The sequence below is a fragment of the Ambystoma mexicanum genome, chromosome 1p (genome assembly GCF_040938575.1).
Source record: "Ambystoma mexicanum isolate Mex_15411 chromosome 1p, UKY_AmexF1_1, whole genome shotgun sequence".
NCBI classification, from domain to species: Eukaryota; Metazoa; Chordata; class Amphibia; order Caudata; family Ambystomatidae; genus Ambystoma; species Ambystoma mexicanum.
Genome location: NC_090921.1, coordinates 203,820,595 through 203,843,244, shown reverse-complemented (window position 1 = coordinate 203,843,244; position 22,650 = coordinate 203,820,595). Strand labels below are relative to the sequence as shown.

At 44.1% G+C, this 22,650-nt stretch overlaps 1 protein-coding gene across 1 annotated transcript in view; it reads right to left on the bottom strand.

The window, feature by feature from the left end:
* LOC138469060 (vomeronasal type-2 receptor 1-like) overlaps positions 1-22,650 on the bottom strand; it is a 121,926-nt gene that overhangs the window by 54,429 nt on the left and 44,847 nt on the right. Inside the window, exons 10-11 of the mRNA XM_069609026.1 lie at positions 9,103-9,170; positions 4,033-4,260 (exon numbers count right to left, since the gene is read on the bottom strand). Coding sequence (XP_069465127.1) covers positions 4,033-4,260; positions 9,103-9,170 — 296 coding nt within the window. The remainder of the gene's footprint in view (positions 1-4,032; positions 4,261-9,102; positions 9,171-22,650) is intronic.

Below are 22,650 nucleotides of genomic sequence, written 5' to 3'. Positions count from 1 at the left end.
CATACTTTGCCTCGTTGAGCCCAACCACAGTACCAGGTAAGACTTCAAGTTCAAAGCCATTCTCTTGCTGATCTAACCGTATCCAGCTGATTTGGCAAATCCACACATTTCAGCTGAATATACCTGATTCATCAACTTTCAAGTTGCTCGTCAACACATTCACGCAATACCAACGTCAACCACCACCTGCAGTGGATCTATCCCCTGCCTTCGACACAGTCAACTATGCCATCCTACTCAATTGTCTGGGTATCTCTGGTCAGGCCCTAGCCTGGTTGACCTATTTTCTCTCAGATCGACTCACTCCGTTCCAACTTGGGTATTTCCTCTCTTCTATCTCTCCCTCTACATGTGTGTTCCCCAGGGGTCTAACCTCTCCCCCTTGCTCTTTAACCACTACCTGGCACCTCTGGCCCACTGTATCTGTACCTTCTGTTCTATCTTTCAGTGTTATATGGATGACACCCAGCTCTCCTTCAGGCTCCTCTCAGCCTCTTCAGATCCTTTTTTCATACCTGACTGTCTGGCCGCAATTCAGGAATGGAGTGCCTCCAACAATCTCTGTCTTAATGCCAGTAAGACTGAGATCCTCCTCATTAAGACACCTGCTCCTGACTTCCCTCTCCCACTCTGGCCGCCCACCCTGGGCCCTCTACCTGCACCTTCCTGTGAGGCTAAGAACCTTGGTGTCATCTTTGACTCAACCCTCTCCTTCTCTCCTCACATCATTGATGTTACTAAGAAGTCGCACTGTCAGCAGCACCTCCTCAAAGGTATTCTTCCTTTTCTCACTTTCCTCCACTGTCTCCAGAGCCCTGGTCCTCTCTAGGCTGGAATACTGCAACAACCTCTTTCTAAATCTGTCTGCCTCTACTCTTCGCCCTTTACAACTAATCCAGAACAGGACTGCAAGACTTGTCCTTGGCCTCAAGCCCAGGAATCGTACCTCTCCAGCCCTGAAATCTCTCCACTGGCTCCCTGTGGCTGCAAGGATCAAGTTCACGACCCTCTGCATTGTCAACAAGGCTTTCTTGGGCCAGGGACCACACTACATCCAACTTTCTCTTCCTAAGCATCTTGCTTCTTGAGCCTTCCGCTCATCCACCTCCAAGTCTCTGAGAGTCAGACGCTTCTCCAGGCAGAGAGTGGGGGGTAGATCTCTGTCCTCTGCTGGTATCTCGCTCTGAAACAGCCTCCCTGCCGTTCTCAAACTTGAGCAGGACCACCTAAGGTTCCGGAAGCAACTCAAGACCTTCCTTATAGCTTCTGCTTTCTCTCTCACTCTCCCTTGCTGATGTCCCTGTCTGCTGCGCATACTAGTTACCTGGCCAACCACTGAACCTACGGGACCAGACTCCTGCACGACCAGTTGCCTTTGCACTGCCTCTGGGCAACTTAACCACTTAGGAACTGTATCGGCAAACCTTAAGTCCCCTGACTCTCTGCATTTATGAGCCACCTCCCTGGCAGCACTTAAGAGTTCCTTTGCACTTTCCCCTCTCCTCTCCACCACACCCCCCTTGGCAATTCCCCCCGACCTCCGCACCTGCACGATCTGTATGACACAAGGCCTAGTAAGACTGTTGTTTTGTCCTCCTTCTGTCTTCCCTTCTTTGTCTTGTCGTGCATAGAAACACTTGTGTACAGGCGTGTTATAAATGACTTATGTCATATTAATAATAGCTTGAAAGTAACCATTTATGTTTTACCATTTTATTAATGTGTGCCTACAATTTTCCTTCCTGCCATATACTTCCAAGAATGTACAATATGTATTATATATATGGACCTACCCAGAATTATCAATGTGCTCTTCTTTACGGAGGTGAGTTTTTAGTATTTTGGTTGTTATCTGTGTTTGGGTAAACAACATAGAATTAAAAGAACCTTGCTTAGACATTCCTTTCAATGTATTATTTACTGAACTATTGTTGACTCCTTCTGCTGACTCACATCTCTGAAGAAGAAATCCTGCTCTCAATCCATGCTACAATTATAAGGGCGACGGAGGGATCCTATTTAATGTCTACCTGTTTTTCCTTTATGTATAACTGAAATACCTTTGAGCCATTTTGTGGTACACATTAGGGCACAGTATGCGGAAGTCTAAGCTTTCCCTTGTACTTCTTCTAGGAAGAATGGGTTGTTATCTCACTCCTGTCCAGAGGGAGGTATCTCTTGATCATTCAGTTTCAGATTTTCTTCCGCTTTAATGTGACCTTCTAGATCAAAATTTGGTGAACCTCTGCTTAGAGTTGGAATTATACAGCAACATATTCTACGAACTTGCAGAGTGTGCTCAATTACTTGTTAAATAACTGTGGGGACAGAGCCGAGGTAAGAACCCGCCAGAATGGGCCTCATTATGACCCTGGCGGCCGCGGTTTGAATGGTGCCGGTAAGGTTCCAGCACGGTTCATTCCGGGCCACCACATTATGAGTTTGCTCGCGGGTGGTGGTATGCATGTCTGGTCCTGCCAGACATGCATAGCGGCACCCGCGAGCAGACCAGGATGCTAACAGCGGACCCATCATTAACGGGTCCTTTGTTAGCATCCTCCCCGTTCCCATTGAGCGCTATGGGAATTCAAATGGGAATGGGGACGTACCGGGTCCGGGTCCCGAAAATGGGAATTACCGGGCCTGCAAAAGTCAGAATGGCCCGGTAATTACCTTTTTTCAGTTCCCGGACACGAGTTTGGAAGTAGCCATGCCGGTAATGACGGCATGGCTACCTCCAAACTCATAATGAGGCCCAATGAGTGGTGGGGCAATCCAGTGACTTGGCCATCACCAACAATGATGACCAGACTGTTGCCTACCGTTTGAGATCCATGGTGGTGCAGGATGGCATTGTGCAAGTGTGCATGCATAGACCCTAATGGAGCACTTTATTACTGTTTAATGCCCGATAATTTGTCTCCTCTAGAACTGGTCAAAATACTCCAAACCAGGCTTCCAAATCTGGACACAGTAATTCAAACTTGACTAGCAGCACTGGAGACAAAGAGTCAGATGAGGTCTCCAGGACTGAACTCAATTCTTCAGGTTTACCAGCTGTTTGATCGTATGACTGGTCATTCATTAACCAAAGAAACTTGCGTTAAAATAATGAAGTGTCGAAACTGTTACATAATAGAAAATTGCAGGAGATCACATAATATCACAGATTCAATCAGGCCACTAGAGATGATCACCAATGGTAAATAATGACTCTATTATTAGTATGCCCCACCCCCCAACTATCCAAACATGCTGCTATAAGTCAACCTATGCATTCATTCACTATCCTCCAAACAACCTCAGAGTCCACACTTCTTCTGTGTTCCGATTGTTGGGGTGTTTCACGAAGATTTCCTGAGCAAAATATGAATTACAAATGCATGAGATATTCATGAATTGTACATTAATCCCATGAGATGTATGAACTCAAGGACTGAACGAATTGGTTGAATTAAGCCCATTGCAAAACCTGTGTGGTCGGAACCTTGCCATTATTATCACCCATCTCTAGAATAATTTAATATACTTTCCTTTCCGTTTACATAATCATGTTTCATGTAAATATTAGTGGTTACAGCAAACATTGTGACAACAAAAGAACAAATGAGTTCACATTTCCTCATATTTCAACAATTCTCATCACATAGAGCACAACGCAATGGTGTCTATCACATGTCTGGGTGTTTTACAATTTGATGGCATGTTTGGAGTAGGAAGGAACAAGAAACCGAGATGGAGTAGGTCTGTGAATACATAGGGATTTTACAAGGCCAATATAATTGAACAAATAAGGGGGAGAGGAAAAACTGCTACACCTAGCCTATCAGACTGAGGGGAGAGTGAGGGAGGGGAGTGAGAGGAGAACGAGGTGAAGCCAGTGGGATTTTGTTCACAGGGAGGAGTGGTGGGTAAAATCGGAACCGGTAAGTGCAGAATTGGGAACAGAAAGTGTAGTGGTATAGCCAACGAGGTTCTGCCTGCAGCATATCAGCTTTAGAGTAAATGCACCCCATTGTAGGTTATCCTTACCTGAGTGATCCCCGAAGCCCATAAGACCTTACTGGCATTGAAGATAAGGGTCTGTCCTTCAGGGGCGCTGGAGTCGTACTTGCCAACTATCACGTGCTTGAGGGAGCCCTCTGCGTTTTGTTGAAAATTGATAATGTCGTACTGAGCAGGAACTTCACCATTTTGATTGAAAAATACTTCACCACCTCCATTCTTTCTAAACCGAACATTCTTCAGATAATGTATGAGCTAGAAACAAAATGGACAAATACAGTTTTGGAACACACCTTGCCAATATCAAGCTACTTTCACTTATTACTTTACAGAAAATGAAGAACTGATCACACCAACTTTAGTCACTCACAATGGGGTACACACTAGCTAGCCTGCAATGTTTAAAATGCTAACTTCTCTATGCCATCTTGTTTTTCCATCACTTTCTTTTATGAAGTGAGTCAGCACCTACAGGCAACTCCTTGCATTACACTACCGATAGAAACACAACAACATTAGCAAAATCAGCAGTTCTGGCTTTTCAGAACTGTTTCAGACACTGATTTTTCCTATCAGCTCAGGGAGCTTTGGTGCAAAGAGACAGGTCCTGATTCTAAGCAAAATCCACCCCAATGTGCCCTGGGAGTGGGTAGGAAGCAAAGTTTGCCTCTGCTATTGGAACACTCCTTCTTCACCTCAATGGACAGGAAGATCAACTCTTCTAAAAGAGGTCCAAGTTAACTCTTCCTTATGTCCTAGACGGTCCAAAAGTGAATGAAAAAAGAGGTTGGACACTCCATTTTATTTTAGACGAGGGACCACAGGAGATTGTGGAAAGCAAGCATACCTAGATTGCCCTTTAGTGCAGTAATTGGAGGGGACAGGAAAGAAAGACAAGCCAGCCAAAAGACAAATAGAGGAACCCTTATCCCAACTTATCTGTGTTTCCTGGTTGTCCGAACACACCCCTTCTCAGCCTGCAACTTTAAATGATCTATGTTGAGCAGCCCCTTTGTGTGATGCAGTCTTTTGTTATGTTATCAGGACTTATTAAGCGCAAATACCCCCAAAGGCATCATGGCACTGGTGGCATGAAAGGAGATTTTAATGATATGTCAGATTCTAGAATATTGTCGTTTTCAGTATCCAGTGCAAGTCAAGATAGTCAGCAGTCCCAAGTAGAGCAAGGGGAAGGTCATTCCAAGCTTTAGCAGCTGCCACAGGGAAGGCTTGCTCCCCGATCGATGCCTGAACCGGGGAACCACTACAAGAAGAGCTGCCTGTGATCGGAGAGAGTGAGTGGGCACATAGTGCAAGAATTTAGCTTGCAGATATTCTGCCCCGAGGCCATGAAAAACCTGATGTAAAATGCACATGGCCTTAACAATGGAGACATATGGTCTCTGAAAAGGGGGGCGAAGAATAGATCTGGCAGCAGCATTCTGGAGTAGTTCTAGACGCTTGATGAAATAGCAAGGCTGTGCCAGATAGAGCGAATTGTAATTGTCCAGTACACTCAAAACCAAAGCTGCGACCACCGGGGCCTCACATGCTATGGGAAAGAATGGGAAGACCTTCCGGAGAATGAAGAGCAATTAGCTATTTGATGCCCTGCTCTCCTTTTTGTCTCGTTGGGAGATCCCAGGCCTGACAAGAGGGTGTTACTTTCCCTTCTACAGAGTCAAGTGATGCCCTTTTGTCTAATTCACAGGAATGCAAAGAGGCAGGATCATGGAATCCACACAGACTCCGAGGGATTTCTGAGCTCACAGGATTGAAACTGGTATGCTATAAATCAGATGTGGCTTTACTAATGATGTGAACCTTCAGCCACCAGACCCTTGTATGGCGTATGATTATAGAGTAAACTGTCACCTGGATAACGGTTCATGATAATTATGTAGGTTTAGAACAGATGTGCGTATCTTCCCTACACCCCCTGTGTTGCAGTGACATTGCTGTCCCATCCGCAGTCAAATTGGGCCCTGCAACCTTTCAGCCTGCTCTGTGCCACTGGAGAGCGGGTGCCACAGATCACGAGACTCATTCAGCAGGGCACACATGTTAGCATGTATTTGGCATGGAGTTTGGCTAAAGGGAGGATCTGGTTAGCAGACCACCCTTTTTGAGCTAGAAATACCTGAATCATTTTATTAGTTATTAAACATCATAACAATCAGGGCTTCTACACTCTTGACATATGTGTATACTTGCCTCTGCGCGACCCTTCCTTTGTGTATGATGCTGAGTGCCTTTGTGTATGATTCGTGTGTGCCCAATGCCTCTGACTTGTACCTGCCTGAATAATAGTGTTAGTGTTAGTGTGCATGTGTGTGTGTGTGTGTCCTGTACTTTTTGGTGTCTCTGTACAGGTCATCCCCTTGTGTGAGTGAGCCTGCCAGTGTGTTTGCCTCTACTTCCTCTACTTGCCCGCATGTGAGGAAGGGGATTGAATACTTGCAGCATTTTTAGGATGTACTTGGCATAAGCGCATCCTGTCCTGAATGGGGAATGTAAGGGAGCTTGGGGGGGGGCGGGTGTTGTTGTCCAAGAGCCTTTGTGAATGAGGCGCTGGTGAGTCCAACCCATGCAAATTAGTTCCAATGTCAGGGCTATTTTACTTTTTCAGACCAAGTGAAAAACTATGCTTTAGGAACATCGATATCAACCCTGTACCAGTCTAGGACTGGGCCACAGTCATTCCCACGTCAGACTTTCCTGGGTCTGCTTTCAACGTTTAGAGAATGTAAGATGTCTATCAGAATATTGGGAATTCATGCAGGCACGTACCTCTAAAGGCTGATACAGCGGGGACAGATTAGCAACATTTTGATATCCTTCTGAGTTGGGCGACATGTGGTAGGAAGGAACATTTACAATAGAGAGTGTTTTTGGCTGCCACACAATTAACTTGGAAAGGCCAATGGGGGTAGAGAAGAGTCAGAAACATGTCAAGTATGCATGATGGAGGTCTTCATCGTTCTGATGCTCCTTACATCATCACTATTGAGGTTTATGAAGAAACTTTCAAAACAAGTTAGTGGCAGGAATTTACTTGCTCACAGACCTGGCAGACGGTGACGCAGGCAGTCACATGCCAAGCATGTAAGAATCAGACATGCATACCTCTGACATCGCTTAAATTGTTACTATTTAACATTTGGATGTGCAATATTGCCATGGTAAGGTTGGATGGCTGTTCTGTACCTTGAACACAAAATAAAACATAACTCACTTCAGGAAGTTTAAAGGATTACGTTTTTACCAGCTGGAAACTAAGTGTTAATTTCCCTTTCTATAACTGTAGACGAGCACTTTCTTTGACTTTACTGTTTACAAAAACTGAAAGTGACAGGCACTTAACCTGAATGTAACACCTGCATTAACTGAAAATTAAGCGACTTGTGTTTCGGGCAACCCGACTCCTCTAAGACACATATGCATAAGTATTGTTAGGGATTTATTTTCTGTGTACTGTTTTCCTGCACTGACTTCTATGGTGGCCCCCAGATTATCTCTTTTTATCTGGATCTAGGATGATTTGAAGTGAGAGTGGGGCCTTTTTGCCTCACTTGCTTCATTTAGTTTAGGGTGCACTGGTAAGTCCCTATATCTATCTATGGGTCAAGTGAATGTGTCTCCTTTACTCTTTCATCTTTGTTTTTACAATCAATCAAACAGCTTTATTTCAGCCATGAAAGCACAAACAATCAAAAACATCATCAGCAATAACATACAAATATGAGGATCTTAAATACATCATGTATGCGGTACAAGTAATCTCTGTTTTAAATTGAGGGCAACATCCCCATCATATGGGTACACAGCATTTAAAGGCAGGTTCCTGAGTTAAAAAAAGCTGGCAGAAGTATTGACATATCACATTAAAACGAACGCATAATAAGATCACCTAATTTCGGAACACATTATCTAATCTACTGAAAACATCATGAGCTTTGTCATAAAGGCCAGATAACATGTTAAGGGCAACCTAGCGGATTGATGGGGCTCATATGTAATGTCAATATAATTTTAGACATCCTCCTCCTCCATGCTCTAGAAATGCTCTAGAAATATTTTAGCCACACGGAGTGAGCCGCTAAGCTGTCTGCGAAGTCACATCAACGTTTCAGTCCTATTCAGCAGTTCGGATTAGTCTTGCCAGAATTAAAGAATTTACAAATGTTATCCTGAGGTCTGAGTATCCTGGGCAGATTAGAATAAAATGAATAGCACTGTCAGGTGTTATTCGACATAGTGGGCATGCATCCATTCCCCAATCATTTCATTTGCCAGTCCATTGCCTTACTGCTGAGATACACAGTCACAATAAAACATATTATGTTCTCAGGTACTTAGGATGCACAACATCAGGGTACTGGTCAAACCCAAAGATGAATTTGCAGTCCCAATAATACCTTAGTCTGGGCTTCTGATTCACCAGATTCAGGAGGCCTCATTTAGCTTTGGTCTTCAGTGCTTATTTGATCAACAGCATGAATAAAGAATTCATCAAATCTGGTTGAGACCAAAAGGCACTTAACCCTATGAATGCAATTGTTTTTCTTGTGTGCTGAGACCATGGTAAGGAGGTCTCTCCTGTGTGGTCGGTGAGGTCCATCACTGCCTCCCTGCATTAAAGCAATCTTTCTGTTGTCCATAGTTTTGCCCAAAACTACATCGGTTTGGACATGCACAGTATATCCAACCTCTGAAGGCCCATCACCATGAAAACTGTCAGGTTAGGGGCACTTGTTGGCAAAACTAATACATTCTTAACAACATTATTTTCAATTACTGAAAGCGAATCACAATTTGCATGCCCCCCAAAGCTCAGCACCGTTCAGAGCTGCCTGCCTCGACTACAGCTCGATGGACACATTAACTGGCCCACTTCCATTCTCATGGGTGAACCTAGCGATCGCACCATTATACCTTGTACCTGGCTATTTGTGAAGCCCATCGCCAATCATCTCACTCTTAAACCAAGTTAATCATAAATAGCCACTTGTTGAATGGGCTCTCCATTCAATTCCAGTTTTATCCTAGATTTGTGCTTGGTTCGATTCCCTTTAACTAGCAAGGTTTTCGACTTGCCTGTGTTAATTGTTGGTCCACTGTCTTGTTAAAATTCACAGACTCAGCTAGTTGCAACTTGAGTCCACCTGGGGAAAGTGAAATAACAAGAGAATCAGAATTTGATCGCCCGCCAGCGATGGGGGTATCCGATGGGAACTCCAGCAACCTCATGCACACCTCATTTATACATAAACAGAACACCTAACCTTTCCTCATGCCCATCTCTGTTGCTATGGGCTTGATGGTACTCCCATCTATCTCCCACCTGACCACCGTCACATTGCCAGTTCAATAGCACAGCGAGTAGAGTGCTCCTTTTGACATCTGTGCTAGAGCCTGCTGAGGCAGGTTCAAATCCCGGCAGGGCCAAACTCAGCCTTTCGTTTTTCTGAGCTCGATAAATGAGCACCACACACCGTGGATAATAATAAGCAGCGCTCAGATGCCTGAGGGTTTGTAGCGCTATATAAATGCTAAATTATTATTATCATTATTATTGTTCTGAGATAAGCCCTGAATGGCTCTTAACAGAGATGGTGGCATGGACATACTCTCCAGCATGTCCCATAGCTTTGCCCTAGGAACTCTGCCATAGGCTGTTTTTAGGACAATAAATACATTTTCTGCAAGGGCAAATATTTACTACATACTAGCCGGAGACTGAGGCTTTGGTGGATTGTGCTTCTACTAGACTGAAACCCTGCTTGCAAATGGTGGATCGCACTGTGCTCATTGATCCAGATCTCCAGAAGCCCTAGTACAGCCATGGCAAAAATGTTCCCATTCGCGTCAGGTAATGATATCAGCCTGTAGTTGCCCGGTAGTTCTCTACACCCCTTCTTGTATATGACATGCATTAATCACTGTAATAGCATTTCTGATGATTATATCTGCTTAGATTCACATGCTGTGCATATAGTCTGACATCCAGTGGTAACCGCAGAGTATTGCATCTTGTCTTTCGAGAATCGAAAGGGGACGTCGACATGGGCGTGCCTCTAACACTATCCCTAACATGACGTGTAGTGTACCCAAAATCCCTCACGTGTCGAGGTGCCTCCGATTGTATTTTTTCTGCCATGAGGGAGCCTAATGACTATTGTGAATACATAAAAGAGAGAAAGTAGTAAGACATCTATGTACCTTCCATCTCAGCGGGGAGGAAGGGTGGGCGCATGTGAATCTAAGCAGATAAAATCATCAGAAATTATTTTACAGTACGTAATGCATGTCTTCTGATGCTTGTTAATCTGCTTAGAACCACATGCTGTTCATAGACTAGCGAGCAGTACCCGGAGCTGGAGGAGGGTTGTGAGAAGGAACAGTAGTGAAAAGATGTCTCAGTACTGCTTGTCCCACCTGAGAATCAGATCTAGAATGAGTGTCTAGGCAATAGTGTTTTGTAAAGGTGTGTACAGAACTCCAGGTTGCCGCTTTGCAAATGGACTTTAGGGGAACATTTGAAATGAATGCTACAGAAGCCCGAGTGCCTCGAGTAGAATGTGCTCTAGGCTTGAAGGGCAGTTCTCTCTTCGCAAGAGTGTAACAAAGTGTGATGCATTTGACTATCCACCTTGAGATAGCTGACTTAGAGACAGGATCCCCTTCTCCGCCAGCTGCCACTGAAACTGAAAATTGGTTTGTTTTTCTCAGTGGTCTAGTTCTTTCAGGTAAAACATGACTGCCCTGCGCACATCTAATGTGTGTAAGCTTCTTTTGGCCCCCTTAGTGGGGTTCTGGAAGAAAGTAGGCAGTTCTATGGGTTTACATGAAACTTGGAAAAAAATGTAGGTGCAAATCTAGGGTGAGTCCTCAGAACCACCTTATCTCTGTGAATTGTAACAAAATGGTCTAGAACTGAAAGGGCCTGTATTTCACAAACTCTCCTTATAGAAGTGATATCCACTAGGAAGGTTGTTTTATAGGTAAGATCTTTGAGACTTGCCTTATGCATAGGCTCAAAAGGAGACCCTATAAGTCTAGTCAATACCACATTTAGGTCCCATCCGGGAGCCGGTTTAGAAATGGGGGGATGAATCCTTTTAACCCCTTCTATGAAAGCCTATATAACTGGTATTTTTCACCACAACACCTTCTGTTGTGACGTAGTCTAGGCTGAGAGAGCAGCTAAGTGAACCTTCAGGGAATTAAAAACCAGGCCTGAGTCTAGTAGATAAGTCAGGTACAATACAATGTGAGTAGGAGAGCAGTCAATTGGATTGACGCCCTTCGAATTGAACCAGATAACAAAGCACTTTCATTTACTTGAGTAGCAATATCAGCTGTTAGGTTTTCACACCTCCCTAAGTATGTCCATGCATCTCTGAGGAAGTTGGAGATGCCCGAAATCTATGACCTCAGGAGCCAGGTCGCTAAATTCAGAGTTTGCGGGCATGGGTGCAGTGTTTCCCCCTTTTCCTGAGATAACATGTTGTATGGGCAAGGCAGTTTCATTGGAGGAGTTAGGGACATCTCCATCAGATGAGAGAACCAGGGTTGGCGGGCCCACACGGGGGCCACCAATATCATGGTGATTGGTTCCTGGTGAATCTAGTGCACGATCTTGTTGAGTAGGGGACTTGGTGGACAGGTGTAAACAAATTTCCCTGACCATGTTATCTAGAGACCGTTCCTCTTGGATCGGTTTGGGGAGTATCTGGAGGCATAATATTGGTATTGAGCATTCTCCAGAAGTGCAAACAAGTCGATCTCTGCGAAACCCCATTGTGCGAAAACTTTGGTGACGATGTCTCCGTGTAGTTGCCATTCGTACTGTACGGGCAGTGGGAAGTCTCTGCTGAGCACGTCCGCTAGAAGATTGAGTTCCCCTGGAACATGTTGAGACAACAGGAATATCCTGTGTTTGAGAGACCATTTCCAAATGTTCTGGGACAGCTTGGATAGCCCTGGAGAGTGTGTGCCCCCTTGCTTGTTTAAGTAGTAAATGGCCGTGGTGCTGTCTGTGAGAATCAAGACTGTCTTCCCCTGTAACTGTGTCTGAAAGGTTTTCAGTGCTTTGAATACGGCTAACAGCTCCAACAGATTTATGTGTTTGGATGCTACTTATGGGGACCACACAGCGTGCGCTGTCTGTTGAAGCAGATGAGCCCCCCACCCCGTGAGAGATGCGTCTGCCATGAGAGTGGCATCCACTGCAGGGGTGGTGAAGGCCTTTCCCTTCAAGAGGTTTTCCCTCGACTACCACTGCCGAGAGAGAATGAGGGCTGGCAAGAGAACTACCAGATCTTCCCATTGTCCGCTGGCCTGACACCACAGGCTGTTGAGCCACTCTTGCATAGGATGCATGCGCAGATGCGCGTGAGGAACTAAATAAATGCAGGACTCCATCATTCCTAACAGTCGCATGGCTTTGTGTACCGTCATCTCTTGAACGGCTACATATTGAAGGACCTGTAACAGCATGTTTAGAACCCTCTCATTGGAGGGGAAGACAATGTTTTATGTTCGAATTAGAGCTCCAAGGAACTGTTTAATTTGAATGGGGTCTAGGCTGGATTTCTTCTCATTGATGGAGAATCCCAGGCTGAATAAGACGTCTATCGTCTTTTGCGTGTTCAACAGGCATGTTGCACAGGAATCCCCTATTATGAGCCAGTCATCGAGGTAAGGGTAAACCGGAATGGATTCTCTGCACAGGTGCGCTGCTGCCACTGCCAGTACCTTTGTAAACACCCTTGGCACTGAGGCAATGCCAAAGGGGAGTACTTTGAACTGATAGTGCTTGTACTCTATCATGAAACTTCAGTATTTTCTGTGTGCTGGCAACATTGAAATAGGAAAGTATGCATCTTTCATATCAAGTGTTGCCTTATAAGCCCCCATGTTTCAGCAGAGGGATTACCTCCTGCAAAGTGACCATAACAAATATTTGAGGTTTGACAAATTTGCTCGCTGGGTGCAAGTCTAGCACAGGGCGTCTGGTGAGATCCTTTTTGGGTACAAGGAAGTACACTGAATAAATACCCTTGTTTAACTGTAGAAGAGGGGCAACTTCTATGGCCTCTTTTCCTGCAGGATCTCAACCTCTAGCAACAGGATGCATAGGTGTTCTGGCATCAGGTGTCTTGATTTTGCCGGCCTGAATTGAGGTAGTCAGCAAAATTCTATGCAGTACCCGTGGACAATGGTCTTGAGCACCCACTGGTCTGTTGTTATCCCCTCCCATGTATGAAGGAATGATGTTAGATGTCCCCCGACCGGGGAGGCATGGAAGGGGACCCGGATTTGAGGGCAATTTCTGACCTGAGGCCGGGGAGCCTCTGGGGGTGGAAATCCGGCCTCTACTTTTTCCACGGCGTTGTCCTCTAGGAGGATACATGGTGGTGGTGTTAGAACCTTGTTCTAATGGCCAGTTGTTTCCTAACCATACTGGTTTTGAGGGGAGCGAGTTTGCCCAAGAAAGGAACGACGAGAGCCGCTCCCCCTCTGTTGTGAAGGCCTTTGGGTAATCTGGTTTAAAGGAATGGTGCAGTCAGAAATATTATTGTCCCTATGGTTCGGCCATGTGCTTTTAACCATAATTCGAACGATCGTACAAACATTTCCTATGCACCTTACCCGAGTTTTCGTCTCTTGAACACAAGCAAAATCAGGCAGCAGGACATGGCCATCTTGTGATAATCTTAGCACTTGCCGCATCGCCCTGGGTGACCTGCGTTTGCAGCACTAAATCATATCCCCCTGACATCACCAAATCATTGATATTTTCCGCCTCTCTCCATGACGTTACTGGGCAGCGTAGCCAAACGCGCCCAGTCGTCATTAACTCGACTAGACTCTGAACCCGGAAAACAACACACATCGTCTCACAGCACAGGGTGTCCCAATTAGGAATATGAAACTGTACTTTAAAAGGAAACAGCAAGACTGTACAATTGGTAAAGTACATTTATTTCACATTAAATGTTTCGATAACATTCGGCGTCTGACATAATCAATGTAAACTGAACTTTTTTCTTTGCTCTCATTCCATAAATCCGCACATGTTTATCGTGAGTCACACGCTGTTCTTTTTGGGTACACAGGGAGTTCGTTTTGTCTAAATGAAGCACTTCGCTCACTCGGTGAATTAAAAAGCTGGTGCATGAACTTGGCACTAGACCACCGTAAAGGTTATGTTGCTCCTAATCGCCGGTACCGTGTACGGGCATATTGGACCTTGTCTGTCGTCTCAAAGTACGGTTAAGTAGATCCAGTGATTGACAAGTAGCTGCAGCTGGCGGTTGGAGAAGCCATCGGTCAGGGTCCGGAATAGATGACAATCGCAGAACAGCAGAGAACAGCGCAGAATGTACCCGTTTGCAAAAGATAAAAATAGAAATGTGTCTCAGTAGCCGATCTTTATTACAATTAATCATTTTCTTTATTAGCGCGGAAGTGACACAATGTGAACCGAGAGAATACAAAGTGGAATATCAAAGTACTCTGCTATTAGCTTCCGAGGATAGTGCGATCGAGAATGTTGAGCTCTAAACGTAATGCGTAAACAGGGACAAGAATTCGAGGTGCAAAAACAATGTAATGATTTATTAGCGTAGGACCAGGGAGAAACGAGTGGTGGTCTACATGCGTCTCAATGCTGGCCTGCTCATGTGCCCGGTAGATAGCCCAAGACACAAAGGTTGTACTAGCACTTCATTGCAATATGCCACACAGAACGAACAAGTACAATGTCACCAAGCAATAACGGACAGCTATTCGTATTTCGAATAGTTCTGGTATGAAATCGTCTAAAGAGAAACTTACATTATATTCGGCATTTCCATTTTCTTGGCGTAATGCAGACCATAATGCAGACTCCTCTCTTCGTGTTAACGATTTTTCATAAACTGAACTTATATGTAACTTGGTCCAGTTTCGGAATGGGCAACCTTATCATATCATATGTTATCACACACCCCCCTTCAATTCAATCCCTTTCGGAATGGTCCCTGTCACTCAAGGTCAAAAAACAATAGAACCTTATACTGTGCGCGGGACGCGTGGGCCTCCCAGCTCCCAAGAAAAAATTTGGTGACCTTCACTCAAAACGAACATACATTCTTACTTTGCAACATCCTGTCAGGCTGAGAGGTCCTGTATCCGCGGAAGCTGCTGAACCCCCGACAATCCCCCTGAAATGTAATTGTCAGAACTAGGTTTCAATTCAGCTCGGCAAACTACACCCCAAAGGGAAAGGGGGAAGTGGATAACAAAACAACACCAGGCTGACTGCGGCAAGGCTAACCAAAGCTGAACCTGCAGAGGATATAAGAAAAGCAGATACAAATCCTTTTATTACTTACTCAACCTTAAGAGTGGAAAGACTTTAAATCCTTAACTAATAATTAAGAATCATACCTGGTTCTTCTCTTGAAATTTCTTAGAGAAGCTTGTAAAGAAGCTGAAAATCTCTCTTACTTGAGACTCTTGAAATTCACAGCAACTTCTTAATTTGAGTAAACCTGGAAAGTTTTGCTCTTTGCCTTTTTTCCAAAATTCACTGGCTGTCCAGTTAAATTGTCTTTATTTTTTCTTTCTTTTCTTTCTAACTTTTCTTTTGTTTTCAAACTTTTTACAATTCAATAAAGTTTGTGAATTCTTGAAGAAACACGTGCAAAACACACACGCGGATAATCTCAATACAGAAGATTTGCACGTTAGAAACTTCCTGCGTTGAAGAACACGCACACTGTAAGGAAAGTCCACGCGCCAAAAAACACACGCGCTTGTAAAAACACGCGAAGCAGAATTCACGTGCAAACGGAATCACGCGCAGATAACACACGCACTTGTAAACTCCACGCTGAATGAATTTCCGCGCCTATACACACGCGCCTTATAACCCACGCGCAAAAGAGTTCACACGCGGTCGAGTACACGCGTTAAAACACACACGCAGGTAACCACACGCGCAATTGAGTTCTCCCGCTGAAGCACACACGCTTGAAAACACACGAGGTATAGAGTTCTCACGCGGCAAATAGATCCTCGCGCTTGGAAGCACACGTGCTAAGAAAATACACGCGCTATAGAGTTCTCACGCGGCAAACAGATCCTCGTGCTTGGAAGCACACGCGCTAAGATAACACACGCGCTATAGAGTTCTCACGCGGCAAGCCGATCCTTGTGCTTGGAAGCACACGCGCTAAGAAAACACACGCGTTATAGAGTTCTCACGCGGAAAGCCGATTCTCGCGCTAGGAATTACACGCGCTGGAAAGCACACGCGCTATAGAGTTCTAACGCGACGAGTCGATTCTCGCGCTACGAATCACACGCGCTGGAAAACACTCGCTCGCGCTAAGTTCAAAAATATAAATTCAAAGGTTAAATTTTACGAGTTCTCACTTAAATGTCATTAAGATAAACAGAGCTGCAGTAAAAACAAAGTCATTTATCTCCAGCACAATTTCTTAAAGATCTTCAGAGTTTCCTGTCTTCAAAACGAATTCCTGCCAGCTGATAGCTTCTCCTGAAACCCCCAAGAAAGTAGCCGCTCAACTGCTAACGCCTGAAGGATAAAATCCACCAGGCCCAAGCCTAAAGCAGGAGCAGCCACTAAACACGTCCTCTCAGCTGGGGTTTAGATGATGAAAGGCAAAGAGTGACAGTTTAGAATGTTCATTGTTGTTCAGCAGTGTTTTCCAACCAATCAGAGCTGTCACTGTGAAACTCCATTTTGCCTTGGGTCAGAACCAGGATTCTGAATCAGGAAGTTAAGGCCAAATCAACTACAATAGAAAACTTCCCACCCACACAAGGCTAATCTAAAAAGGATAATAAAAGAGAAATAATGGGAAAGAAACTTGAATAAGGGAAAATAGCCTGAATAGGGGAAGGAAACCTGACACATCCCGTGTCAACTCATCCATGAGAACATGAATTTTGAAGCATGGGCAGAGGGAATTGGGGGCTATCACTGCTCATTTTTCGTGGCACTGCTGAGCTGTAGGGGAAAAATTGCCAACAACAGAATGTCCCCTATTCCCAAATTATAGTCGATGTAACACATAAAATGAGTCAAAATGTGTCTAGTGATAGGCCCACCTCTGCTTATCTCATGGCCTCGTACCCCATGGCATGTTTGCACAGTCAGTACTTCTTGTGTGCCTAGAATGTTTTGTGACATAGGTCTGATCCCTTTTGTAGGACGAGCAGATATTCAGCTTTTTGCTGAACTTTATTGCAAGGAGACTGCCAAATCCCAAATATTCTTACACACTGTTACCCCTTGGTCATTAACTCGCAAAATGAAGGTCCCACAGTAGCTCGACTAAACTGTGAAATGTGAAAGCAATCATAATAATTGTAATATTGTTTTTAAGAAAAGGAATGAGAGGATAGATTTCAAAAGACAAATTGCATACTTTATTTGTACAGTTTATAGAAACATTTTTTGGAAAAATAAAAACAGACGGTAATCATTTCAACCGGTATTTGAACGATTTAACAAGCTCTGCTTTGGGTGGACATGGAACGCTTGCAATGTTTTGTGGCAATGTATGTGTGCTCTGAACCGATTTGTGCGCAATTCGATGAGTATGCATCTCGACGACATTAACAATAAGATCTTTCACAAAATCGAATTCCATTTTCTCATATACTGGTTTGACAACCCATTTTTTGCTTCTTTTCGTAAAAGGCCATAGTGTAGCGAAGCATCCCTAAGTTTCCTGCAGTCCTAGATTGTTCCCGACCTACATTCTCGTTATGCGCTAATACCTCTAGTAAAGTCCTAGATTTCATCCCTTTGATGCCAAAATGCAATCTCTTTGGCCTGTACTTTAGGCACATATTTTGGAACACCTCCAAATCTCCTGTGTGACAGAATTCTGTGAGTTCCTTAAGATCTCTTGATAGAGTATTATCAAACACAATCTTCTCAAGGGCTTTGTGTGGAGGTGAAAGTGGGATAAACCACTTCTTCTTCCGTGCCTGCTCTGGGGACAAAGGGCCATGTTCACATTGGTGGAAATGTTGGTTTTCTGTTCAGTGGTGAACGTTGGAACAGTGGTGCATTACTGACCACCATTTTTCCAGTAGAATTTCCACAGACCAATCACATGTTTTGGAACTCCACCAAAGATGGTTGCTGAAAGACTGGGACCATTGTGAAATACTTTCCAAACCTTTTTTTTCTCTGCAGTCGAGATTTTTTTATTAATTGATTTGGCAACATGCCATACATCAAATTGATGTTTAATATTTGGATACTGCTCTCTCATTGTCTTGGCTATTGAAATGTGTCTGTCCGTGGCTATGAGGTCGATTTGCATTCCGTTCAACTGTAGATCTTCCAGTGATTTTATAAAACCAAGTTTCTCCATGGCCACCTGCATAACCACCAAACTCACAATTCTCTTACTTTCCTTGTCCTGAAAATGGTAGGTGCAGTACTTAGCAGAAAATCCGGGGCTGTCACACTGTCCATCGTCGGCTAGCCTGAAACGTTTGCCGTGGAATGTACTTTGAATAGCCCATTGTTCAATTTTCCAAGCATCACTAATGGCAGGGAATAGATCATCATGTTGATATTTGTAGTATTGCGTTTTAGAAATGAAATGTAGTCCCACAAACTGAAAGAAACTGGATAACTTCGTGAAAAGTAAAGCTGCTGCACACAGTAGATTGCCCGCTGGCAGTTTCCCCAGCATCGGTTGAGCGGACCATGAAAATGTTGTATGTGACTTTTCACAGGTGGCATGTATTTTGAGGTTACTGCCTTGTGTTAGACGAGTCATGCTCACAAATGGCTTTCCACATACTTCCCCTCCCACTTAACACACACATTTCAGCATCTTTATAATCTCCATCAAGCTGCTGTCGAATACTATGTATTTGGCCTCTTTAATTAAACTGTCATCCGGCAACACTGTTGTTTCGGACTGCACTGTTGTGGACATATCACCCAAACTGGACATACTATAGTCAATATCTTTATCTGTTTCGTTGGTCAATAGTGTTGATGCTTCAGTCTCTGTCATTTCAACATCTATTACTTGACCATGGATTGGAGAAAACATCAATGTGGACTGTTTTTTGCAGGGCATTTTTTTGGCGGGTGTCGATTGTGTCAAGTGCTCATTGAGTAATGTAAAACTATCTACTATAAATTCACTTTCACCTTCATTTTGCGGAGCAGGCGCATTGTAGCAATGGTCCAAAAACACTTTGTTGGATTCGCCGGTCATATTAAATTCATTTTCTGGCCATTGGACATAGGCATCTCGAGTGTAAACACGCCGTGTCTCAATGGTGAAAACAGTTTGGCAAGCAGCATCTGTCATTTGTATCGCTGTATGTGTCTGCATAGTCTGTACTCCATCAGGCAACTATAGGACAGATAGGAAAAGGGATGTTCAGTGTAACTCCAATATACAATGTTGTACAATTTACATTAAAAAAAGCATATAATGAAGGCCTCAGCACAAAAAAATTGCCAAAAATATAAAGTGTTTATAACTAACCTTATTTTTATTTCTTTTCTTTGAAACCTTCAGCAAGCTGGCGCACCGACTCAGATCCACGTGCCTCCGGTTCAATATACGGATCTTGTATACATCCCTATAAAAAAAAGTATCCATTTAAATAAGTCATTTGCATTACACATATAATTAGACCGACTTTCTCTCATTAGATGGTACTGTCAGTATGCATAACTCTGGCTCTGGATCAACTGCAAGGTCTGGTTCCGGAACAACTACAAGGGCTAATGTAATTGTAGAGGACACTGCAGCATCTCCCTGAAACACAGTATTTGCATTAGTAAGGACGAAATGATTGGAAACTGGACACACAATTTGGAAAATGACGACAAAGGTACATATCAACAATTACACGATATGTAAATATGATCAGATTATCTTGTCCTATTGAAATGTGAAGACACATACCTCTGGCACCGGATCTACTACGAGGGATGTTGTAATTGAAGTGGACGCTTCAGCATCTCCCTGAAACACAGTACTTGCATTAGTAATGCAAGTACTTGCATTAGTAATGCCCCCTGTGAGTGTCTGTCTGCCCCCTTTGCCCCCCGTGAGTGTCCGTCTGCCCCTTGCCCCCGTGTATTGCCTGTCAGCCCCATCGCCCCTTGATTTACTGCTGTACCACCTGTCGCCTTGCCCCCTCGTTTAGGTCCGTGTACCCCCCTGCCCCCTTTAAATTGCCTTCCACCCCTCCCCCCTCCACTGCCCCCTTCTATGCCACTTTCCTACTCCTCACCCCTCTTTCTTTCTCCCTCCTCTCCTTCTTCCCCCCACTTAGCACTTACTCCTATCATTTGTTCCCATGACTTCTGATAGCAGCTTGTCTGTCTCTCCTCCTCCTCCTCCCCTTGTCTCCTCCTTTCCTCCCCTCACCCCCTGCTCTACTAATTTGCTGCCAGCAAATTTGTACTGTAGTGTGTCTGTTCATCTCCTTTCTCCCCACTCATATCCCCCCCCAACCCCCTTCCCTCCTCCTGTTTACCTTTTGCACTACATCAATTGTTGTCAGGCATAGTAATGTTACTGCTTGTTTTGTTCTCCTTCTTTCCCTTCCCTCTTTGCCCTATCTGTTCTATGCACTTGCACTATCCGAAATGTCGTCAGGCCTATTACGATAGCTATTTTTCACATTCTGTATTATTTCAAGGACTTTTATTGAATGTAACTATATTTTCCTATGTTCTCTCCCTCCTTGAAGCGCTTTGAAACACTTTGTGTATAGGCGCTATATAAATAAACAATCAATCAATCAATCAATCAAACCTTAATATGACAGTTGAATAGATGTATCACTAAGAGCTCCCCCCCATTAAGCTGAGATGCAGTTCCAAGAGAGCGCCACAGACATTAACAGCACATCTAACAGATGTGAACAATGATGGCTTGACCCAGATCAATCCACCTCCAGCTGGCCTTCCTCCCTTGCCCTGTCGAGCCGGGCAAGAGAAGGTGGCATAGCCCTGAATATGCAGGGGATTTAGAGCCCATGTTTCTTGCATACATATAACATTGTGTGTACAAAAGAAACATAGCCATCCTCATCATGGATATATTTCCCCAACCCTGCAAAATTCCAGGAAATAATATGCCCTATCTCACCTCCAGAAGAGAAAACCTTTATAATGCTTAGGGTTGGGCCCAGAACCAGCATGAACACCTTGTCAGTGAACATCCTCTGTCGCATTTATCATGTCAGGGACTACACAGCTACAAGACTGAATGGATTCCTGCTACCCAATCTTGTCCACAAGCTGTGGCCCTACAATATTCCACTCAGGACCACGACTAATCACCCCCGAATTAACAGCGCCCCGAGGGAACTTGCCACTGAACTGGCATTCGAGGTCCTAAATTGATTGTTGCTAGTTTCACTAGAAATTGGACCATATTCTCCTCCTCTAATCTTGTTGCTCTTCCAGTTGAACTAGCTATTGCAATTGGTGCACTAAACCTAATGGTTTCTTCTAGCCTGCACCGTGGGAGAGATCTCTGTTCCATTTCCAGGAGTCCTTCAACAAGTTCTTTTGCCCTGAATACTATCTAAATAAAGTCCCTCTGCTTATCGGCAGGGCTAGAATAGCGTTCACATGTCAGTATATCCCTATGGATAATCGGGCAGTAGCCTCTCTTAAACCTAAACTAGTGAATCACTTTATTGGTGAGAGCATCCTGGGAATCCCAAAATTTCCTCTCAACCTTGGGTAGATTCACAAGATACACAGAATTCCCTCCTACTGTCTCATGAGACTCCAGAGATTATTTACAAATTCAGTAGCATCCACGCAGCTGTGGGTTCTACTGGCAGTAAACATCTCTGGAAAAATACTGCAGAATATTTGGAGGGAAAAGATATCACAGAGACACTACACTTCTTACTTTGAACTCCGGCTGAGCTGACTGAAGCAGATGTATTTCCGTTAGCCTGTTCCCATTGGTGAAGGATTCTCTATCCCACCCTGGTGATTCCCAGTGAAGGTTTGGCAGAGATGAATGTTAGAGAAATGCTAAAGCGATAATAAAGAGACCTGAGACAGGTCTATTTCAAACTACAAGTGGGAATTAATTATTTGCGTTCCAAGACAAAGCCCATTGCCTTGTAGCATTTTGTTAAGTGCAGAGTGGAACCCTTTAAATTAAAAAAAATCTATTACATTACTGATAAAACAGGCAGGCAAAACAAGGGGTCACTCTCCAACTTTGCAGGGTCACTGAACAAATATTCTGTGATCTCCTACCTGGTGGGGGTTTAGATACAAAATTATCAATCACCCTCTAGATCTTGCTATCTATACTTGCCCCCACATTCTCCTCGGGCCTGGCCAGTATATTAACAGATTCCTTAGTCCCACTGAGCCTTATTTCAGACAGGCCTCCTCAACCATCAATATCTTTAACCTTCTGCCCTAATGCATCTAGGTCACTGCATAGCATCCTGTTTTCTGCTTTAAGCAATGCCATCAGTGGGTATAATGACTTGCATCCCTTGCAATGGACATGGGGTTGCACCCCTCTTGTCATTTATAGGCTTTAGACAATGTTCCCTATGAAGATGCTACCTCAGTTATCCTGCCAACAT